Source organism: Microcaecilia unicolor, chromosome 4 (assembly GCF_901765095.1).
Source record: "Microcaecilia unicolor chromosome 4, aMicUni1.1, whole genome shotgun sequence".
In the NCBI taxonomy this organism is placed as follows: domain Eukaryota; kingdom Metazoa; phylum Chordata; class Amphibia; order Gymnophiona; family Siphonopidae; genus Microcaecilia; species Microcaecilia unicolor.
In genome coordinates, this window is record NC_044034.1 from 270,881,485 (window position 1) to 270,903,056 (window position 21,572).

At 42.0% G+C, this 21,572-nt stretch overlaps 1 protein-coding gene across 5 annotated transcripts in view; it reads left to right on the top strand.

Annotated features, from left to right (window-relative positions):
- The window catches only part of CARS2 (cysteinyl-tRNA synthetase 2, mitochondrial), a 263,903-nt gene that overhangs the window by 199,977 nt on the left and 42,354 nt on the right, over positions 1 to 21,572 (top strand). For all 5 annotated transcript variants that reach the window (XM_030201547.1, XM_030201546.1, XM_030201544.1 and 2 more), the window contains one exon: positions 11,336 to 11,400. In XM_030201547.1, coding sequence (XP_030057407.1) covers positions 11,336 to 11,400 — 65 coding nt within the window. The remainder of the gene's footprint in view (positions 1 to 11,335; positions 11,401 to 21,572) is intronic.

The window sequence follows — 21,572 nt, forward strand, 5'->3', positions numbered from 1 at the left end:
CCTCGCTCTTGTCCTACACAGACCCTGCTTGAATACCTTCTGCACTTGTCTGAGTCTGGTCTCAAGACTAACTCTGTAAGGGTTCACCTTAGCGCAATCAGTGCATACCATTACCGTGTGGAAGGTAAGCCGATCTCAGGACAGCCTTTAGTTGTTCGCTTCATGAGAGGTTTGCTTTTGTCAAAGCCCCCTGTCAAGCCTCCTACAGTGTCATGGGATCTCAATGTCGTTCTCACCCAGCTGATGAAACCTCCTTTTGAGCCACTGAATTCATGCCATCTGAAGTGCTTGACCTGGAAGGTCATTTTCTTGGTGGCAGTTACTTCAGCTCGTAGAGTCAGTGAGCTTCAGGCCCTGGTAGCCCAGGCCCCTTACACCAAATTTCATCATAACAGAGTAGTCCTCCGCACTCACCCTAAGTTCTTGCCAAAGGTTGTGTCGGAGTTCCATCTGGACCAGTCAATTGTCTTGCCAACATTCTTTCCCCGTCCTCATTCCTGCCCTGCTGAACGTCAGCTGCACACATTGGACTGCAAGAGAGCATTGGCCTTCTATGTGGAGCGGACACAGCCCAACAGACAGTCCGCCCAATTGTTTGTTTCTTTTGATCCCAATAGGAGGGGAGTGGCTGTGGGGAAACGCACCATATCCAATTGGCTAGCAGATTGCATTTCCTTCACTTACGCCCAGGCTGGGCTGGCTCTTGAGGGTCATGTCACGGCTCATAATGTTAGAGCCATGGCAGCGTCGGTAGCCCACTTGAAGTCAGCTACCATTGAAGAGATTTGCAAAGCTGCGACGTGGTCATCTGTCCACACATTCACATCTCATTACTGCCTGCAGCAGGATACCCGACGCGACAGTCGGTTCGGGCAGTCAGTTCTTCAGAACCTGTTTGGGCTTTAGGATCCAACTCCACCCCCCGAGGGCCCTGTTTGTTCTGTTCCAGGCTGCACTCTCAGTTAGTTGGTAAATTTTTTAGGTCAATCTCAGTTATGTCCTCGCCGTTGCGAGGCCCAATTGACCATGGTTGTTGTTTTGAGTGAGCCTGGGGGCTAGGGATACCCCATCAGTGAGAACAAGCAGCCTGCTTGTCCTCGGAGAAAGCGAATGCTACATACCTGTAGAAGGTATTCTCCGAGGACAGCAGGCTGATTGTTCTCACAAACCCGCCCGCCTCCCCTTTGGAGTTGTGTCTTCCCTTCTCTTTGTCTTGCTACATATGAGACTGGCCGGCTCGAGCCGGTTTCGGGCGGGAAGACGGCCGCGCATGCGCGGTCCGCATCGGCGCGCGAGGGCTAGCAAAAGCTTTTGCTAGTGAAGATTCCGATTGGAGGGGCTGCCGTGGACGTCACCCATCAGTGAGAACAATCAGCCTGCTGTCCTCGGAGAATACCTTCTACAGGTATGTAGCATTCGCTATCCTGTCCTCTTTATAATCCCTGTATAGATCTTGATGTTGTAGGAATAGAGAGCTCCTTGGATGTCAGTTTAAAGAACTCTGTCCTTGTCAGGGACTAGTTACTCTGCTCATCTATGATGACATACATCTTTACTGCTTTTTGTAGCTGCTGTTTTGGATATACATTAGCTACACATACCTTGGTGCATGACCGTCCACTGCGGCCTCATCCACACACCTGTGTACAGTTTGGAGTAATGTTCGGTGGTGACACTTGCTCTGCCTCCTTCTCCCTGTCGTGGATGGGCTTTGATGCTGGAGTTCCTGTAAAAGTAGGCTTACTCTTGTCAGGGTATAAGGTGCTGACATGCTGGTCACTATTGCACTCCGTACACTTGATGGCTGCTTTACAGTCATTAGCCTTGTGCTTGAATGAACAGCAACATTTGTAGCAGATTCTGTATTTTTTCAACAGATATTTATGTTCCCTTAAAGGTTTCTTCCTGAACCTCTACATTTCCTGATGATGAGGTTTATGTATAGGACACTCTTTCAGGATCCTCTACTTTCTGTGAAGTAGGAGGATAGTCAGATGGTGGATTGCTGGGGGTAACACATCCATCATATGTACAAGTATAGGCTTCTTGGTGTTGCTGTACTTCTCGCCTGGCCTTTCATTCAGGAAGTAGCCTGTCTTGAGTGCTTCAGGTACATCAAACATGAAGTGGGGGTCATTTCTCCTCTTTGCCAAATCTCAGATGAACTTCACAAAGACTGTGAAGGGAGAAAATCTCTCTTAGTGGTTGTCTTTATACTGGTGCCTACTGATGACCACTTTTCTTTTATGTCATATGGCAGCTTTGATATAATCTCATTTATGTCTCAAGCTGTATCCAGAAGACCGGTGACAGCAATTGAAAGGATTCTGGTACAGTCGGCTAGAACACTTGTCAAGACCTATTGCAGTTTGACCCCTGAGGCAGGCGCGGTTAAGCGCCGAAACACAGCCTGTGTCGGGTCCTTTATAATTGAAGATTGTACCATTGCTCCAGTTCTTGAGGCCCTTTTGTGCTTTTTTTGGGCTCCAAGTGGTACAGGCCAGGAAGTTCAGATCAGCTTGAGTGCTTTCAGTTCCTGGAGAAGATATCCTAATTCTTGTAACTTGTCATTATCTCTATTTGTCACCTTTGGGTTACTTCTTATTCTTTTCATCAGTGCCTGTTGGATAGCTTCTGAGCTGCCATAGTGCTGGTCAAGTCTCTCCCATATTTCTTTCAAACCTCTCAAGGGCTCGTGCAGATGTTCATCTGGTAATCTCATTACACAATTGGCTGACTCAGTTCCCAGCCACTTTATTTTGCATGGGAGTGAGCTTCATAATTGCTTTGTCATCCTTAAAGTTAGATTTCCACCTTCTATACTTTTCTGGACAGTCATTGAACTGGTAAAGCTCCATGTTCACCATCTTTTTGCACACCATGTTTGTTGCAAAATTTCTTTTCTGAAGATTCTAGCATGCTGGCAGTAGGTGCCTATGGCTGTCTGTTTGCCTGGGTTTGTCTGAAGTCAGGCATGGAGTGTGGCTGGTCAGGTGGCTCTTGCTTAATTACAGGGTGTTTTGCTGGGTGTAACTGCTCAACTTTTATCTGAGCCCAGAACTAGGTGGCGCCAGTGTGTGTGGTTGAAAGGAAGCATTTTCCTCGATGCGCTTTCCTGAAGCAAGAACCCATGGTAATGCATCTGTTTGTTTGGGAGCAAGTGGATCACTGTGGAGGCAGCTCGCCTCCATAGCATGATTTCCTTAGGTTTGCTTCTTTCAAGTGGATTAAACTCTGGTGTAGAGGAACATGCTTGCTCAAAAACTGATGACTCTTCTGAGTCAGACTGTGATTGTGCACTTTTGTGAGCCATGGTATGAGCCAAAGACGGCTCATACATGCAGACAAGCTGCGTGTATAATAGCCGTCTACAACCTTAAATAAATTGCCGTCTACAACCTTAGAAAAATACAAGTCCAGGTGAAAACATCCAAGTGCTTGTCAGGGACATATTTTTTTTTTTTTTTTAGAGTATGGGTGAAGGACATCTTTCTATGCCTCCGTCCCTGCGACGGCAGTTGTGGACGTCCAAAATGTGGATATTTCTGTGAGAAGGACGTCCATGCCTTTGCTATGCCTCTGACACCCCCTTTATTTGGATTTTGGATCACAAGTAGCAGCAGTGGGATTTGAATCAGCCACCTCTAGATTGCAAGACCAGTGCTCTAACCACTAGGCCACTCCTCCACTCTCTTGAAATTTGGCCGTCCCTGTGGGAGGGGGCATTTCAGTACATCCAAAATGTTTGAAAGAAGGACATCCATGCCTTTGCTATGCCTCCGCTGACACACACATACCCTCCCGCCCCTGCCATACTGCTGCGATGGACCTGAGTATGACATTTCAGACTGGCAAAAAAAGTTTTTAAAGTTGTTTTTTTTCGGGGTGGGAGGTGGTTAGTGACCACTGGGGGAGTCGAGGGAGGTCATCCACGATTCCCTCCGGTGGTCATCTGGTCAGTTCAGGCACCTTTTTGAGGCTTGGTCGTAAGAAAAAATGGACCAAGTAAAGTCGCCCAAGTTCTCGTCAGGGATGCCCTTCTTTTTTCCATTATCGCTCGAGGATGCCCATCTGTTAGGCACACCCCAGTCCTGCCTTCACTACGCCTTCGACACGCCTCCGGGAACTTTGGTCGTCCCCGCGATGGAAAGCAGTTGGGGACGCCCAAATTCGGCTTTCGATTATGCCGATTTGGGCGACCCTGAGAGAAGGACGCCCATCTCCCGATTTGTGTCGAAAGATGGGCGCCCTTCTCTTTCAAAACTAAGTCTGGTAGTAACCTATGTAACTTTATATGTCCATGTGCTTTGAAAATGAGCCTCTAATCTTTACAGTTAAGTAGAAGTGGGGCAAGTAATAAGAAAAAAAATGAGATTGAATGGTGAACGAGAGAAAGACATGGTCTGTCTAGGGTAACGAGACGGCATGTAAAAAGATTGGGAGACAAGCTTCCCTCTTGAAAGGAAAAAGCCAGGGGACAATTTTTATCTTATTTATCTTTAAACCCAACAGAAACATATTGCATAAATTTGGTGCTTCTCCCAAGAAAGCTTAGTTTTTATTCCTAACTAGCTAGAGGGATTTGATTACTCACCTTTCCAAACCAAAGCTTGAGGTGAAATACATTTTAGGTGCAATGGATATTTTTTTCTTCCAGTGGACTGACATATTTGGAGCCCACACCTTTTTCATAGTAGCTCAAGGTGAGTTGCATTCAGGTATACTTGATATTTCTCTGTCCCCAGAGGGTTCACAATCTAACTCCCCCATTTACAAAGCTGCGCTAACGGCTGCTGGTGTTCTAATGCCGACAAAGCCCATTCACTTTGAATGGGCTGTGTCAGCATTGTCATACTGGGACAGACCAAAGATTCTTCAAGCCCAGTATCCTGTCTCCAACAGTGGCCAATCCAGGTTACGAGTACCTGACAAGATCCCAAAATAGTACAATGCATTTTATGCTGTTTATCCTAGAAATAAGCAGTGGATTTTCCCCAAGTCCATTTTAATAATAACTTATGGACTTTTCTTTTAGGGAGCTATCCAACCCTTTTTAAAACCCCTCTAAGCTAACTGCTTTTACTACATTCTCTGGCAAAGAATTCCAGAGTTTAATTACACGTTGAGTGAAAAAATATTTTCTTTGATTCGTTTTAAATTTACTACTTTGTAGCTTCATTGCGTGTCCCCTAGTATTTTTGGAAAGCGTAAACAAGCGATTAATGTGTACCCATTCCATTCCATTCATTATTTTATAAACCTCTATCACGTCTCCCCTCAGCCGCCTTTTCTCCAAGCTGAAGAGCCCTAGCCGCTTTGGCCTTTCCTCATAGGGAAGTTGTTCCATCCCCTTGATTATTTTTGTCACCCATCTCTGTACCTTTTCCTTGGGGGGGGGGGGGGGGGTTCCACCTGAAGCAATGGAAAGTTAAGTGACTTTCCCCAAATCACATGGAGCAGCAGTGGAAATAGAACTGGGCTTCAGTGGTTGTCAGCTCTGTGCTGTAACCACTAGCCTATTCGTCCACTCTGCTTACAGCTTAACAGCTAGATTTATTAAGTTAATACATGTTAGTAAATGTAGTCCTAAGTTTTTACCTGAGGCAATGATAGGAGTCACAAAATTTAGTGAGAGAAGCAGAATTTAAATCCTGTCTTTCCTCATTCTCAGTCCACTGCTCTAACCAGTAGGCTTCTCTTCCACCACAAACCATGCCCTTCTAGGGATATAAAGTAGCTGGCAAAAGGCTCACTAGGACTATTCTGAGAGTGGATCAACTATTGTTTCGTTTATAGATTCAAATAGTAAATACTCATGTGACTGGGATGCACACGGAGTATGACTTGTAACTTTCTCACTTGGAGCATCTTTGATCAAACCAGTTACCATTTTAATTAAATATAGAACTGTCAATACAAAATAAATCATAAGATTACTAGTTTATGCCCAAAGAGGTTAGTCATTTATGTATTCTAAAAATTTAAATGTGAGGCTTAAGAGTAATAGTACTCAAAATTAGACAGTGGGTGATAAAACTGGGTTTTAAACTTACAATTCTGTGGTTTATTTAGTTTTTACCATGCCACCTTTGATGAGAACAACGAAGCAGTTTACAATCATAAAAACAGTAGGACAGGACAAAGTATAGAAAGGGAAACAGGTCCCAGTAGGGTATAGTTCTGGGGATTAGGGAATCCGAGTAGAAATCAGTACCGTAGCCTGCAGTGTTGGATCTGCCAAGGTGCCTAAAATGCAGGGGGGAAGGTGAGATTAAGCAAGTTTTAAGGGTAGCTCTAAATTTGGTATGAGACAATTCTGCTCTTAGGTCATAGGGCAAGGAATTCCACAGTGTTAACAGCAAGGAAGTAAAAGGCCAAATTACGAGTTGACTCTTGTGAGTGCAGGAGGTGGGGGGAGTGATAGAAATTCAGTAGAGGAGCAGGGATGTTGAGCTGAGTTTAGTAAAGGAGAGGAGATGTGCGCCCTATGGAGAACTCTAATCGCCATGTATGGCTCAAGAGGAGATGTTTGAGCAGAAATTGCGGCAGCCCAGCCAAAACTACATTACAATAATCCAATCACTTTGTAACAACTATTCGTTTTTGGGTTGTTTTTTTGTCCAGAACATGTATGCTTCAAAATTGGTGGATCACCCAGAACTGTAATAGATCAGTCTTTCCACTATAGGAGCTCCAGTAGTATGCTTTGATATATAGATAATTAGAGTTTGCATACTTACTAATACAAGTGTTAGGGATATTTTGATTTAGTTGGTTTATCAAAATTGGTGGAAGGCATAAAAGCAACACTTAACAGCCAAAATGTGGAGTTCAAATCTTAATTGTTGTTCGATAACACTCAATTAATTGAATTGAGTCTACATGTTGGATAGGTGAGAGTGAGACAGATATAGATGGAATTATGTCAAATCTAGAGAGGCAGCCAGTCAACCAAATAGCCAACATTTATGATAGGTTTAAAGCAAGTTGTTTTTCTTGCAGCCAGGATGAAACTTAATCCAGACAAGACTGTAGTAAAGTAAGGTCAGGTTTAGATTAGTCTGTATAATGCAATATAAAAATATTGTCTGCATAGTAATAGGCACTTATACCAAAAGATTGTACTAATGTAGCTAGTAGAAATCTATTAAAGAGAAGCAGGGAAAGCACAGAGTTTTGAGGGCCACATGATAAGGCATGGAATGGAGAAATGGAATGACCTACAATGACTCTAACGAAATGATCCTGGAGAAAAGATGAAAACTATGATAGTACAATTACTACTACTTATCATTTCTATAGGAGTTAGGAGTTAAAAGCAGTCTCAAAAAGTTGGGCTTTTAGCCTAGTTTTGAATACGGCCATAGATGAGCTAGATGTACTGACTCAGGAAGTCTATTCCAGTCATGCTGATGGATCAACTAGATCAAAAGCCACCAAGAGATCGAGTGATACAGCGAGAGCCACCTTGTTCTGATGCGAACCACTTTAAAAATACTGCTGGGACAGCTTGTGTCTCAGTGGCATTGCTGTGCACTACCATAAAGAGGGCCTGCATTTGAAATACAGGTTAGGTTTGTGCTGTCTAAGCTGGTTAGAGGGAGGCTGTTATCCTGCAGCTGTAACACCTTGTGGCCAGACTTGGAACCTATGATTGTAAGGTTCCAGGGCAGCCCTGGTGCTTAGCCCCTGTTTGAGAACTGTTGCTATGATGACTGGCCTCCGTGAGTTGGGGAAGAATATTATATAGAGGAGAAATCCCCAGATAATTGTAAAGAATCACAGCCCTGTTTCCAATTAAGTTAGAAGTCCAAAGGACATAGTAGTGGAGTGCCTCAGCCTCATAACTCTTAATCTACAGATGACATAGGAGCAGCCATCAAAAACAGCTTTGCTATATTAAGAGATTTTATTAAAAAAAAAAAAAAAAAGGCACATCCTAGTATAAGGTTATAAAAATGCTGAGTAGAATACACTGGCAGCATAGGGTGGTAAATGGCAGATATGCTTCAGAATTGCAAGGTGGAACACCCAGTTAATGCGTACAAAGATACTGCATATGAATTGTGAGGATTGTCCTATTGGCTCAGTGACACTGCTTCACACTACTGTGCAGAGGGACCTGGGTTTGATCCCCAGCTCATGTCTTCTACATCCCAGGGAGGTTGGGGCTAGGGATATTGCAGAGGAAGATTTCCAGCCCCTGTGGGAAGAGAGACCCCTGTCCTAGTCATTGGAATGTAATGAGTTTATTCTTTGTGCAAGAGTGACATCTGGTGGCTAGAATTAGGGGCCATGACAAAACATTCTGGAATTAGAGTTAGAAGATAACAAAGATAGTGGGAAGTATCCCTGGGTAATACTGTACGTAGGCACCTAAGAGAGCTCTAGTCTATTCAAGCCAAATCACAGACAAGAAGAAACAAATAAGCTTTAAGCTAAAGGCAGCAAAATCATGGCTGAGAAGGATTAATGTGGATTAAACAGGATATTTAGTTTCATCAAGTATGACGGATTCATTAACTATTTTAGAGTAGTTATGAATGAAGCCCCATGGCGCCAGATCTTATCTCTGGTTCATTCAGACACAAAGAAGCAGGAAATTTCTGCCCCTTCCCTGCAGTAAAAGAAAACAAAGACCTAAACATTGAGGAAATTAGTATTCAAAGTGGTGTAAAATATGATGGTAGTGTGGACAAGGGCCATAAGTGTCAATTCAGTATCAGGCAACAGCAAATAAGACATCAAGCATATATAGTTGAATAAAAAACCCTTGTTCTGTTATTTGGTGAGGGTCTGCCTGTGTTTTGTGTATGAAGAAGTCATTTAAAGTTGCTTTCTGTGTGGTAGTAATGCCAGGTGGGTAGATCGGGGAGAAGGGTGGTCCTTAATTTCTGTCCTGGGCCCCAGTATGTATAACACCCTGAATCTGAAACCCCTATTTCACAATCATACAAATAATTTAAACTATTAAAGAGCATGGTTAATAACATGTAAAGGGATTACCATATGATATTTGGCTCCAAAAATGCATAAAAAATTATGCATGATTTTGCTATAACATGTTTTACTTAAAGAGATGCAAATGCATGCAAAGCACTTCATTATGCAAATTGAATAATGCAGCTTATATTGAAATTCACAAGGTGCATTATTTATGGAAATAGAATGCCAGCACTATTTCTTTCTGGGAGTATTGGGCTGCTAATGTGCAGCATGATGCTCCCAGGGATATTTTATGCCTCAACGATTTTTATTGATGAACTATCAAAAGTACAAATAGTATACGACCAACCAATATATTGAAACACATAATCTGGTAAACCACTGTGGTCAAACCAAAATGAAACTAAGACTCATCAATTTCTTCCCCTCCAAACATTCAAACCTGCTCCCAGGGATATTTTAATGGGGCATCAGACCATGCTTTTAGCAGCCCAGTGATCCTGGGGAGAAGAATAATGCAGCATGTGAGGATGATCACAAGTTGCATTATCATTTAGTGCAAGAATTACTGACCTTCAATACTGAGTTACTGCATGTTAGTGGCTCCCATGGTATACTAAACTGTAATAAAATATACTTTATTGCAGCTTAATAACTATCCAACGAACCTCCTCAATCTATAACAGGGCGATTAAATTTAAGTGCCATTTGTGCCCTTAAATTTATAGAATACTAGCTCTTAATTTCATGAAGTAAACTTATGTGCATAAGTGCTAGCAGAGCACCATTCTGTAATTTAAGTGCACAAATCATTTGGGGCTAAATTCAGTAAATAGCACCCAAATTTGCGCTATTCTATCAATGGTGATCTGAGTTGGGCGCCGTTTATAGAACAGCGCTTAGTGCCAGGATCTGTGCCCAATTTTGGGTGCGAGGATTTACCCTAAGTGAATCCTGATGTAAATCCTCACGCCTAAATTGGGTGTTTATCTGCCATATTCTGTAGCACTGCATGCAAATTCTAGGACTGCCTGTACCCCTCCCATGGCCGAACCAACTTTTCAAAATGATTGAGGGTGCTGAAATTTTTTTTATATATAGGTGGTGCATTCCCCCCTCCCCCTCCATTCATATCCAGCAATTCTCCTCTCTCCCCTGCCCTCTCCTCCATTCATATCCAGCAATTCTCCTCGCTCCCCTCCCCTCCCCTCTCATCCATGTCCAGCGAATTCTCCTCTCTCCTGTGAGTGCCAGTCCCAACCCCAGCCTGACCTCTTCTCCCACAACAGTCTTTCGCCCTCACCTTCCTGTGTACCGCCCAGAATTTAAAACTCATCTTACCTCGGGGTCCCGGTGGCAGCAGTGAAAGGCAAGCAGGCTTGGCACTTCAGCCTTCCCTTCTCTCTCAGCTCTGGTCCCGCCCTCATTTCCTGTTTCTGCAAGGGCGGGACCAGAGCTGAGAGAGAAGGGAAGGCTGAAGCGCCGAGCCTGCTTGCCTTTCACTGCTGCCGTCGGGACCCCGAGGTAAGATGTTTTAAATTCTGGGCGGCACGCAGGAAGGCGAGGGCAGAGGACTGTTGAGGGAGAAGAGGGCGGGCACCGGGCAAGTCGGGCTGGCTGGGAAGGGAACTTCCAGCAGGTCAAAATATTGGGGGTGCTCGAGCACACACAGCACCCATGGAGTCGGCGCCTATGACCATGCTCCCTTTTCAGATCCGTGCTTTAAAAACTTTACGTGCACATCTCTATAGTACACTGAGTAGGAAAATGCATATGTAAATGCCAGTTGTTGCCAATTAGTGCCAATAATTGTTAGCACCCAATTATTGGCGCTAATTTGCTTATTCAGTTAAATTGCATGTGCAATTTTGAGTTCCATTAATAGAATTGGGGGTTTGTGCATAAATGCAAGGGGGCATTCACAGGGGGAGGAGCATGGGTGGGTCTAACATTTACACATATAATTTATAGAATACTATAAAGTTATGCATTCAAGTTCTGCATTTAGTTGCACTCAGTTCCAGGCGTAAGTGGGTGTGCCTAAATGTAGGCGCATTCTAGCCAACTAAGTATTCTATAAGAACACTTACATGCATAAGTGTTCTTAGGCTCACTGCCTGCATTAGGTGGGCACCTACTTTTTTAAAGGTTGACAATATTTTTGTTTAGAAAATGAAAAGCTATACCACCAAGATCACAAAAGAGCAGAACAAACTCTGATGATATCAGCTATGTGACTTAGTACCAAATAGTTTTGATTTTTAAAAAAGTTATTTTTGCCTATAAAGTGGAAATAAGTAGAGCTCTCCAAAGCAGGTTTGTTTTTGTGGTATGTTTAATTTTTATTTAATTAAAACTTACAATTTTGTCTCTTTCAATTTTTTTCCAGGTCATCTGCACCTTAAAGGAAATGAAAAAATGTCAAAATCATTGAAAAATTACATAACAGTTAAGGTAAATGAGCTATCTTGTAATTCTTAAAATTTTGCAGTTTTATACATATTGAATGACTGCAGGGATGGGCACTAGCAGCCATCCATGCGTTATACACTGTTCCAAAGGTGTCCCTTATTTTGAATGGTATTAGGACTGAGTCAGTCACGGTAGGCATGAGACTGGGGTGCCCCATTTCCCTGCTTCTCTTCTTGATATCGTTGAAGCCATTGTAATATATGTTCTGATGGTCCCTGGAGGTGGAGGGGGTTAGTATTGCCACAGGAGAAATTAAGGTGTTTGCATTTGCAGATGACCTATTATTAAAACTGACCAATCCATACCATTCTCTACCAACTATGCTGATCTTGATACAGTGTTATGGCAGACAGTCGGGGGTTCACCCTGAGCCTACAGAAATCCAAAGCGTTGCCCTTACTCTCTGAGGGGGGACTTTCCATTATCATGGGCAAGCACCTCTCTAAGGGCCTTGTTTGGTAAGCTGCATTATAGGCGTGTTAGTGTTTTTAACGCGTGTTAACCGTGTATGTACCTACAATATCCTTATAGGCGCCTACACAGTTAGCGCGTGCGCTAATTATAGTCGCGTTAAAAATGCTAACGCTCCTTAGTAAACAAGGCTATAAAATATTTGAGTACAGCGATTCCTACCGATTTAACATTTATTTATTAGGATTTATTTACGCCTTTAGAATAAATCAAACATGAGCAATAGACAATTACAGCAGTAAAAATATTCAAATAACAATACAAAGTATGGCATAGTTATACATTGTTATATAAATTGAATCTGACCCCATTATTACAGGATTTGCAACAAAACCTCTTTCTCTGGAGGGCTTACCCGATATTCTTGCTGGGAACAGTTAGTTTATTTAATATGATGATGATTCCCTGTTTCTTATATATCTTTCAAATGCTCCCTCTATATTTAAGAACAAGAGATGAGAAACTTATACATGAGATATTAGATTGTAAGCTCTCTTGAGAAGGGACTGTCCTTCCCCATGTTTAAACTTGTACAGCGCTGCGTAACCCTGGCAGCGCTATAGAAATGCTAAGTAGTAGTAGATGAGAAACTTATACATGAGATATTACAGAATTACCCGTGGAAAGGCCAGAGACCTAGGCTGTCGATACAGGGTGCAATGAAGCTGAAGGATAAAGGAGGACTGGGACATATTAATTATTGATTCAGAGACACCTAAGAGTTTTCAGTAACTCAGATTGAAACCAAACTTCTGCTGGGCTTTCAGTTTAGTGCACTCTTTCATGCTCCTACTGGAAAAGTACTTTTTGTGTTAAAGGATTTTCTGTTGCTGCAGTAGTTGAGAACCACCTGGTGATGAGTGTGTAAACATCACATGCAACTATCATCCCATTTCTTGCTATTAGATGTAACCCGAACTTCCCTTCTGGAATTGATGGCAAAGCTTTTCGTGCTTGGGAATACAAGGGTACTGGCTATCACAGAGGAAAGTACATTGAAAGAATTTATACAACTCCAATGCGAGTATACATTGACCCAAACTAATTTGTTTGCATATTGCATCCTAATTCTATAAAAGTCGCCAAAACTTGTGCATGCAAATTTGGGTATGCGCACAATTTGTGTATGCACTTTAATTGAACAAGCCAATTAGTGTCAATAATTGGCTTTTAACAAGCAATTAGCGCTAATTGAAATCAATGAATATGTATACATATAAATTTAGAAGCGTAATCCATGCCTAAATTTTATGTGCGTCCTGGAAAAGGGGACACAGAAATGGAAGGCCCATTGGCGTTTCAGGGCGGGGTATGGATTTCAGTTACATATGCAATTATAGAATAAGGGGGTTCCATGTGTAAATTCAGGCGGGGCATTTGCACTACATTTTCATTGGTGCAAATGGACACACTTAAATTTACGCGTGACCCTGCGCTTAAGCATTATTCTATGAACCATGCCTAACTTTAGGCGCAGCTTATACAATAGTTCTCCGTGTCACAGGATAATGCAGACACGGATTGTTAGGCGTCTTTGCAAGCCATATATTTGGATGTGCTTTCCTTAGCTTGATTACAGAATAGCAACAGCTAATTAGACAAGACCTTGGTGTTCCCGCTCAGCAGTACATCAGAATTTTTTCAGTTTCTACTTTTCCATGTTACATGACGGATGTAGTTTCTCCCGAGAAAGGAGAAGCTGTGAGAATTTCTCTTTTTCCACATAGTGCTGACCCAAATGACCATAGTCTGGTACCGGAAGGATTATTTGAAAGAGCAGAATGACCCACGGGTTCCTACAGTCACCGTCACCACCAAGCAAGCCCTTAAGGGGACAATTAAAAAAGACTTTCATTTCATGCACTGTACCACCAAACCATTCAAAGGGGAAATCTTCAAATTCTGACAGTGCACAGGACCGCACAAACAAACTTTTAATGATCCTGTCGTCATCATTGAAAAAACAGTCTTCCGCAAAATGTGCTTCACCACGACCTACAACGCCTAAACGTTTTTGAGACACAACTCCCTCACCGCATGCAGCACAGCCCCATCAACCGCCACACAACAAAAAGCAAAAAAAAAACAAGAAGTTGCCTAAAATGAAGCACTTACAACAGCAGGTAGTTATTGCTCCTTACTCGGCTCCTTCTCAACCGGTACAGGATGCTGCTTCTTTACTGCTTGAGTTATTCCAAAAGGTATTGCAACACAGATGGTTAGGCTTCTCTGCAAGCTACATATTTGGACATGCTCTCCCTAGCTTGATTGCAGAATAGAAGCAGCCAGTCAGACATGACCCTGGTGTTCCTGCTCAGCAATACGTCAGTCTCCTCAGTTTCTACTTTTCCACAATCCACGATGGACTCTTTCAAAAAGTACAAAGACCGAGGGACACTCAATGAAATTACATGGAAATACTTATAAAACAAATAGGAGGAAATACTTTTTTCACTCAAAGAATAGTTAAGCTCTGGAACTTGCTGCTGGAAGATGTGGTAACAGCGGTTAGTGTGTCTGGGTTTAAAAAAAGGTTTGGACAAGTTCCTGGAGGAAAAGTCTATAGTCTGTTGTTTGAGATGGACATGGGGGAAGCCACTGCTTGCCCCGGCATTGGTAGCATGGAATGTTGCTTCTAGTTGGGTTTCTGCCAGTTACTTGTGACCTGGATTGGCCACTATAGGAAGCAGGATACTGGGCTAGATGGACCATAGGTCTGACCCAGTATGGCTATTATTATGTTCTTATATTTATTTATTTATTTGTTACATTTGTATCCCACATTTTCCCACCTATTTGCAGGCGCAATGTGGCTTACACAATACCGTTAATGGCGAAAGCCGATTCCGGTATGAACAAATACATGGTGTGAATAATTCAAAGTGATATTGTGGTAGGGTGCAGTACATGTATGGTAGTTTGGATTGGGGGTCTTAGAGAGGGAGAGGAAAAGGGGAGGAAGAGTCAGGTAATGTTCATTAAGGTCTTTGGTTTCATTATGACGTAGGTGTCAGGTAATGATCATTAACGTCTTTGGTTTCATTATGACGTAGGTGTCGTGTCAGGTAATGATCATTGAGGTCTTTGGTTTCATTGTGATGTAGGTGTCCTGGTATTTTATGTTGAGACGGTGGGGCATGCTCTTCTGAACAGGTCTGTCTTTAGTGCTTTCCGGAAGTCTAGATGGTCGAGCGTAGTTTTTACTGCTTTTGGCAGTGCGTTCCATAGTTGTGCGCTTAACTAGGAGAAGCTGGATGCATAGGTGGATTTGTATTTGAGACCTTTATTGTTAGGTAGTGGAGGTTTAGGTATGATTGTGTAGACTTTGTGGTGTTTCTGGTTGGCAGGTCGATGAGGTCTGTCATGTATCCCGGTGCTTCGCTGTAAATGATTTTATGAAGTCGTGCAGATTTTGAAAGTGATATGTTCTTTGATTGGTAGCCAATGCAGTTCTTCTCGGAGTGGTTTGGCGCTGTCAAAACGCGTTTTTCCAAATATTAGTCTGGCTGCTGTGTTTTGGGCGGTTTGAAGTTTCTTTATGATTTGATCTTTGCATCCCGCATAGATTCCATTATAGTAGTCTGCGTGGCTTAGTAGCATTGACTGTATCAGGTTGCGGAATATTTCCCTCGGGAAGAAAGGTTTCACGTGTTTATGTTTCCACATTGCTAAAACCATTTTCTTTATGGTGGCCTTCGCTTGGGTCTGTAGTGATAGGTTACGATTGGTTTCTGCTACAGTCTCAGCTACAACTTATTTCTGCACCATTGCCAGCACTTCATAAGCCATCTCCAGCACCCTCACGGACTTTTCAGTGTAATTTGCCGTCCTCTGCTCAGTGGGGCTATATCTTACCAGAGCCTGTAGAGGTATATTCTTCAGAGGATGAACAACTTCATAATATATTTCCAGACTCTGAGCAGCCATCTGCCTCTGCTGCAGAGCCCCCAGTGGAGATTAAAGCATTAGATTCCTCTACAAAAGACACTAGTTATACTAAATTCATTCAAAAGATTTTAAAAGACTTAACTCTTCAACCTCAGCCTACTACAATGAATGAAAAGGATTTTCAAGGTATACTACAAGCAGTAGATACCCCATCAGGACCTATAGCAGTTCCTATTCATTCCATTTTGCAAGGCCTGCAGATCAAAATTTGACAAAATCCGTATTTTCAACAACCTATTTCCAAGTGTGTAGATGCAAATACAAAGTCCAGTCTGCACTAGGACATGAGAAAGTGCAATTACCACGTCACTCTATGGTCTTTGAGGCAGTCATAAACAAGTCTAAAACTCTAAAATCTCACTCTTTACCCTCTAGGTAAAGAGCCAAAAACTTTGGATGTGGTTGGAAGGAAAGTTTTCTCAGCAACTATGCTAGCCTCTAGGATCGCTGCACACCAGTTACATTATCAATATTTTTTATTTATAGTAATTTACAATTTTAACCAAACTTGTACAGAAAAGTGATATTAAGGAAGAAAAAAATATATAAGAAATTATATCAAAAAAGAAAAGGTAGTCCTCACTCAAGTCCACAGGTTATGGGATCCAAGAATACAGTGTCTGAGAATGAAGCTTTTTTGGAAACAACTGTCAGTGGAAGCAATAAAGTGCGTTACAACTCGACATGCTATTTGGAGTATACAAAATTCCTCCTCTGCTCCTAGGATATAAAAGGCTTCATGGATAGATTATTCTGATGGCTAAGAAAACTAGAATGGTTTTGTGGATCTCTTGAGAGAGCCCCACTTATGCCCTCTGGCACACCCAAATGATTTACTTGTTAACTATGGAACACTGTGGAATTTCTGACATGATCTCTCAGAGGGGTATCCAGTTTCAGCAGATCTTGGAGCCGTTTTGGGATACACTAACCCCCATGGCAAGAAGTAGGATCTTGAACTTCCCATAGACTTGATATGATTTACTTTTTCTTAGGTGAAGATGTTCCCATGTTGGGGAACATGTGTTTATCTTGTATGAAACGAAATCATAATGTATGCTTGTGATCTCTGCAAGAATATCGTTGGTTCCAATGAAAATATTGTATCTGGTAAATTAGTTTGACTCATATTAATAAAAATGTTAAAAATACATATTGAATGAATTGTAGCAACCATGAATGAAAGCATTAACTAAAGTTACCAGTATTCCAGGGGAAAAAAATTCATTGTGTTACTGAAACATGTAAAAACTGGTATATTGTGAACTATTAAGATTTTTTTTTTAAACTGAGGTGTAGAACGGGTCTGAGAGAAATGTTTCTGTACTCAAGTCACTGAATTAGGAAAAGTTACTCAGATGATGTACATGCTCTTAGCTGGATAGTTATAGATAACAGAAGACCCACATGACACTGAACCAGCCACCAGTTATAATTTTACCAATTATTTGAAGCGCTTCTTTCCAGATTTGAGGGGGAAAGGGTGTAGAATGCTAGGGTCTAGCTTAGGGAAGGGATTGAAGGGAGAGAGTTCTGGGTTCAGACCTGCACTGTAGAATTGGTGAAGTACAAGAGAGAAATTCTATTTAAGTTTCCCTCATCCCCCAGTAATCCAAACCAATTTTAGGATGACCGGAATTCAGGTACAAGGTATATAGTGCTGGGACTAGTGTTTAATGTATTCATTAATGATATTAATGATCTGGAAAAGAGTGAGATTAAAAAATTTGCAGCTGGCACAAAATTATTCAAATTAGTTAAAACATGAGCAAATGGTGAGGAATTGTAGGAGCACTGTGTGAGACTGGGAAACTAGGCATCTCTAAGTTGCAGATTTTAATGTGATGCACATAGAGAAAATAATTCCAGCTATATGCTGGGTTTGATGTTAGGTGTTTCTGCTTAGGAAAGGGCTCTTGGAGTTGTCATGGACAAAAATGGAAATCTCTGCTCAGAATGCAATAGTGTTAAAAAAAACAACAACCACCCAGAATATTAGCAAATAGCAGATATCTTAAAATAATTTGCAGAGGTCCTAGCAGTGTCCCTGCAACTCTCTCCCCCAACTTGATGGCACTGATGCCCCATGTGGCTCTCTCCATCTGCCGACCTATGTGAGCTGATGAAGCCATCATAATCATTTGCTCCATATAGGGGCCCATCAATAAAAAAGAAGGGGAAACAATCCTCAGTCTAACTAATGTTCCTCACAAACAATCATAAATCAAAAGGGAACAAAAGAACTTGTGATGTTGAAAAAAGAAAAGAAAGTGCATTAGAAGTGTTTGATCAGCACTGAATCTGCAAATGCAGGATAAGTAGTCGCCATGTATATCTATATCTATATATTTTTTTGACAGGTTTAAAGTTTGTTGTGTAAGACATGTTTATATTTAATATATTTTTTCAATTTCTTTAATAAAGTGTGATTGGAGGTTTTGGTTGTGGTTGGCAAATGATTGATGTTATCAGTGGTGTTCCTAGGCTGGCTGACACCCGGGGCAGATCGCCGATGCGCCCCCCCCCCCCCCCCAGCGAAATGACCCCCCCCCCCCGGGTGCATTTTCACCTGCTGGGGGGGGGGGGGGGGGGGTTGCCGCGCGCCTGTCGGCTCCGAGTCCGTTCATTCCCTGCTGCTCCCTCTGTTCCGGAACAGGAAGTAACCTGTTCCGCGCAGAGGGAGCAGCAGGGAGAGAACGAGCGGACTTGGCCAACAGGCGTGCAGCACCCCCCCCCCCCCCCCCCCAGCGGCGTGCACCCGGGGCGGACGCCCCCCCCCCCCCCCCCCCTTGGTATGCCACTGGATGTTATGCAGTAGGCTCAAGGGTTTGGAATAGCTGAGCACTATAGAAGACCTAATAGCCTAGCCACTGATATAAGTCTGATGCCCCGGTTACCTTTTTCCTCCTTTTTCTTTTCTTTTGTCTTTTTTCAGCGTCACAAGTTCTTTTATTCCCTTTTGATTTATGACCATATAGGGGCCCATGCAGGTCACTATTCTGTCTTGGAGCCACTCACCTCAGTGGCTATACTTGTGCACCTCTTTGGTCACTGACAAACTCCACTGCATCAGCTTAAGTATGCTTTCTTAGAGTTGGAGTCTAATCAATTGAAATTAACAGCAATATGAATTTTTTTAGGGTCAATTTATCCCTACCTAGGAAGAAATAAATCACCCAAGGCTGCAGCAGTTTGCTCTTTATTAGATACCTTATCAAGTATTTGTATTATTAGCAGATCAGTGATATCTCACTGGGAGTACAGAACATTGTTACACAAGAATTAGTTCTTTTTTTTGTTTTTTTAAATACATTTTTAATACATTACATCCAAGTGTTAACACTTGTAAAGAAATACAGATAAGCATAATAGCTGCGGAGAAATACCACCAAAATAAATACATATTCTTCTTTAGACCACAAATTTATGAGGTGGGGAGTTACTTAATATTCCAGGAGAAAGAAAACTTAAAGTACAATTTAAACATGTATAGCCTTTATACGCCTATCCAGAATTCAAATTAAGTCAACCCAATGTTAGATACTAAGTTACAGATCATTTCTTTGAATCTACAAATGTTCTCAACTGCTCAGGGTTGAAGAAGATATATTTAAGCCCTAGGTATTTTATTACATATTTACAAGGATAATTCAGGTAAAAGGAGGCACCTATTTCTAGGGCCTCCTTTCTTTTGGCTAAAAATGCCCTTCTTCTTTCCTGCGTCTGTTTGGCAACATCTGAGTACATCCAAATCTTCGCCCCATAAAATAGGGACTGTGCATTCCTAAAAAATAATTGTTTGACTGCATCTAAATCCTGCTCAAATATAAAGGACACAATTAAGGTAGTTCTTTCAGATTCCTCATTTAATGAGGACTCTAAAAGTTCCGTTACATTCAAGTTTTGTCCATTATTTTTTTTTCCTCTTTGTGACTCCATATCCATTTCTGAATCACTTTTCTTTTTCAGTCGAATATAGTAAATACGATTTATTGGAGGTATAAGGTCAGGGGAATATTTCAAAACTTCAGTCAGGTATTTTTTAAAGGCTTCTAGAGGAGAGATCCCCATAGCATGTGGAAAATTTTAAAAACGCAAATTCAATCTGCGATTATAATTTTCCAGTTGTTCCAACTTCCTATGAATCCCAAGATTGTCTTTTATTATCGTATTAGAAGTTTCTTGAATTTTTTCCAACTTCAGTTTTAAGCTGAACCATTTGATTTTTTGAGTCAGTTTTAATTGTTTCTAAAGATTTAGAGAGATTATCCACAGTACTCACGAGTGCTGCCATTCCTTCCGTTGAATTTGTAATCTTAGTATCAAGTTGTTGGAGAGCATCCCATATGCTCTCTAATGTAACTGTCTGAGGTCTTCCCAGAGGTACTCTGTGTGTTTGAAGCAACTTCAAACTTCCCTCGGTTCTGTTCCCTTCCTGGCCTCTTGCTTGGGAGACCCCTTCGATGACTTCCGTTTCGGGCGTCCCAATAGGAGAGACAGGACCTTCATGCAGAGGTGGTACATTGGGATCCCAGGGCGAAAGGGTAACATCAAGCCCCAAGTTTCGTAGCTCTCCTAGCAAAGAGACAGCAGGGCGGCTCCCGGTAAGTAAATCTGGAGTTCTCACGGTGAACCTCTCGATTGTCAGCTGTGAAGGGGAGGAGGTCCGGACCGACGAGGCCCCGGTCTTGACCGCTCCTTTGCGCTTTGTATGTGGCATAGTATAGCGGTAATCTCTAGTCAAATTCACAGCCTCCCTTGAGATGTCTCAGCCGAGATCACGGCGTGCCGCCATCTTGAAACGCCCCCCCACAAGAATTGCATCTATATCTGAGACTCCAAAGAATATACAAGCAATGAAATGCTTTTATTTATTATTCTCCAAATATATGTATAAGAGATTCAAGACCACTTATGAGAAAGCAATAGGATTACTTGCCAATGCAGATACAATTGATTGGTTTCTCATGTGAAAGAGCAGCCCTGCTTGCACAATGGTGCTGACTGTGACTGTCTCACTCCAAAGAAATAGGAAGTACAGTCATTTTTGTATGCCCATTTAGGATACAGACAAAATGACAGTAACACACCTTATTGGATATAATATATTGTAGTTGCCACCTTAGTGACCATATATGGTACCAGTCACCGTATGTGCTTGGCTTTTTTTTTTTTTTTTTTTAGCATTGCTCGGATAGCTTGGTCATCTTCTTGCGAGACCACTCAGTTCTACATTTCTGACCATATTTTCCTGGGTGTATCTGACTGTGCCCTGTTGGTAAACCACACCATCCTGTTTATGAGGTTTTTGCACCCTAGCCCCTTCCTTATTTTGCTGCATGGTGGTGTCCCAATAGCTCAGGAGTCTTACTGGAACTTCAGAGTTCAGATTTCAGTTACCGGCCTGTAAACCTTTTCTGTTCCTTTTAGATCCTGAGCCAAAGTCAGGCTTTAACCAAGGCTCTCAGTTATGATGATAATATTCAAATATAATGCCACTTATTTGGCTCTGGACCACCCCGGCTCTGCCCAATAGGCTTAATTATAGTAATCAGGTCCCATTTGTACACAAAATTACCATTCATAGGCTAATCATTGACTCCAAGCCATCTTAAAGATAACCATATTGATTCAGTGGTTAACGAAGCTTTTGTTAAAGTTAAATTGGTCAAACAAATTTATGCTTTTCTGTTTCTGACCTTAAAAGAAATCATTCAGGATTCAGATCTTTCCTA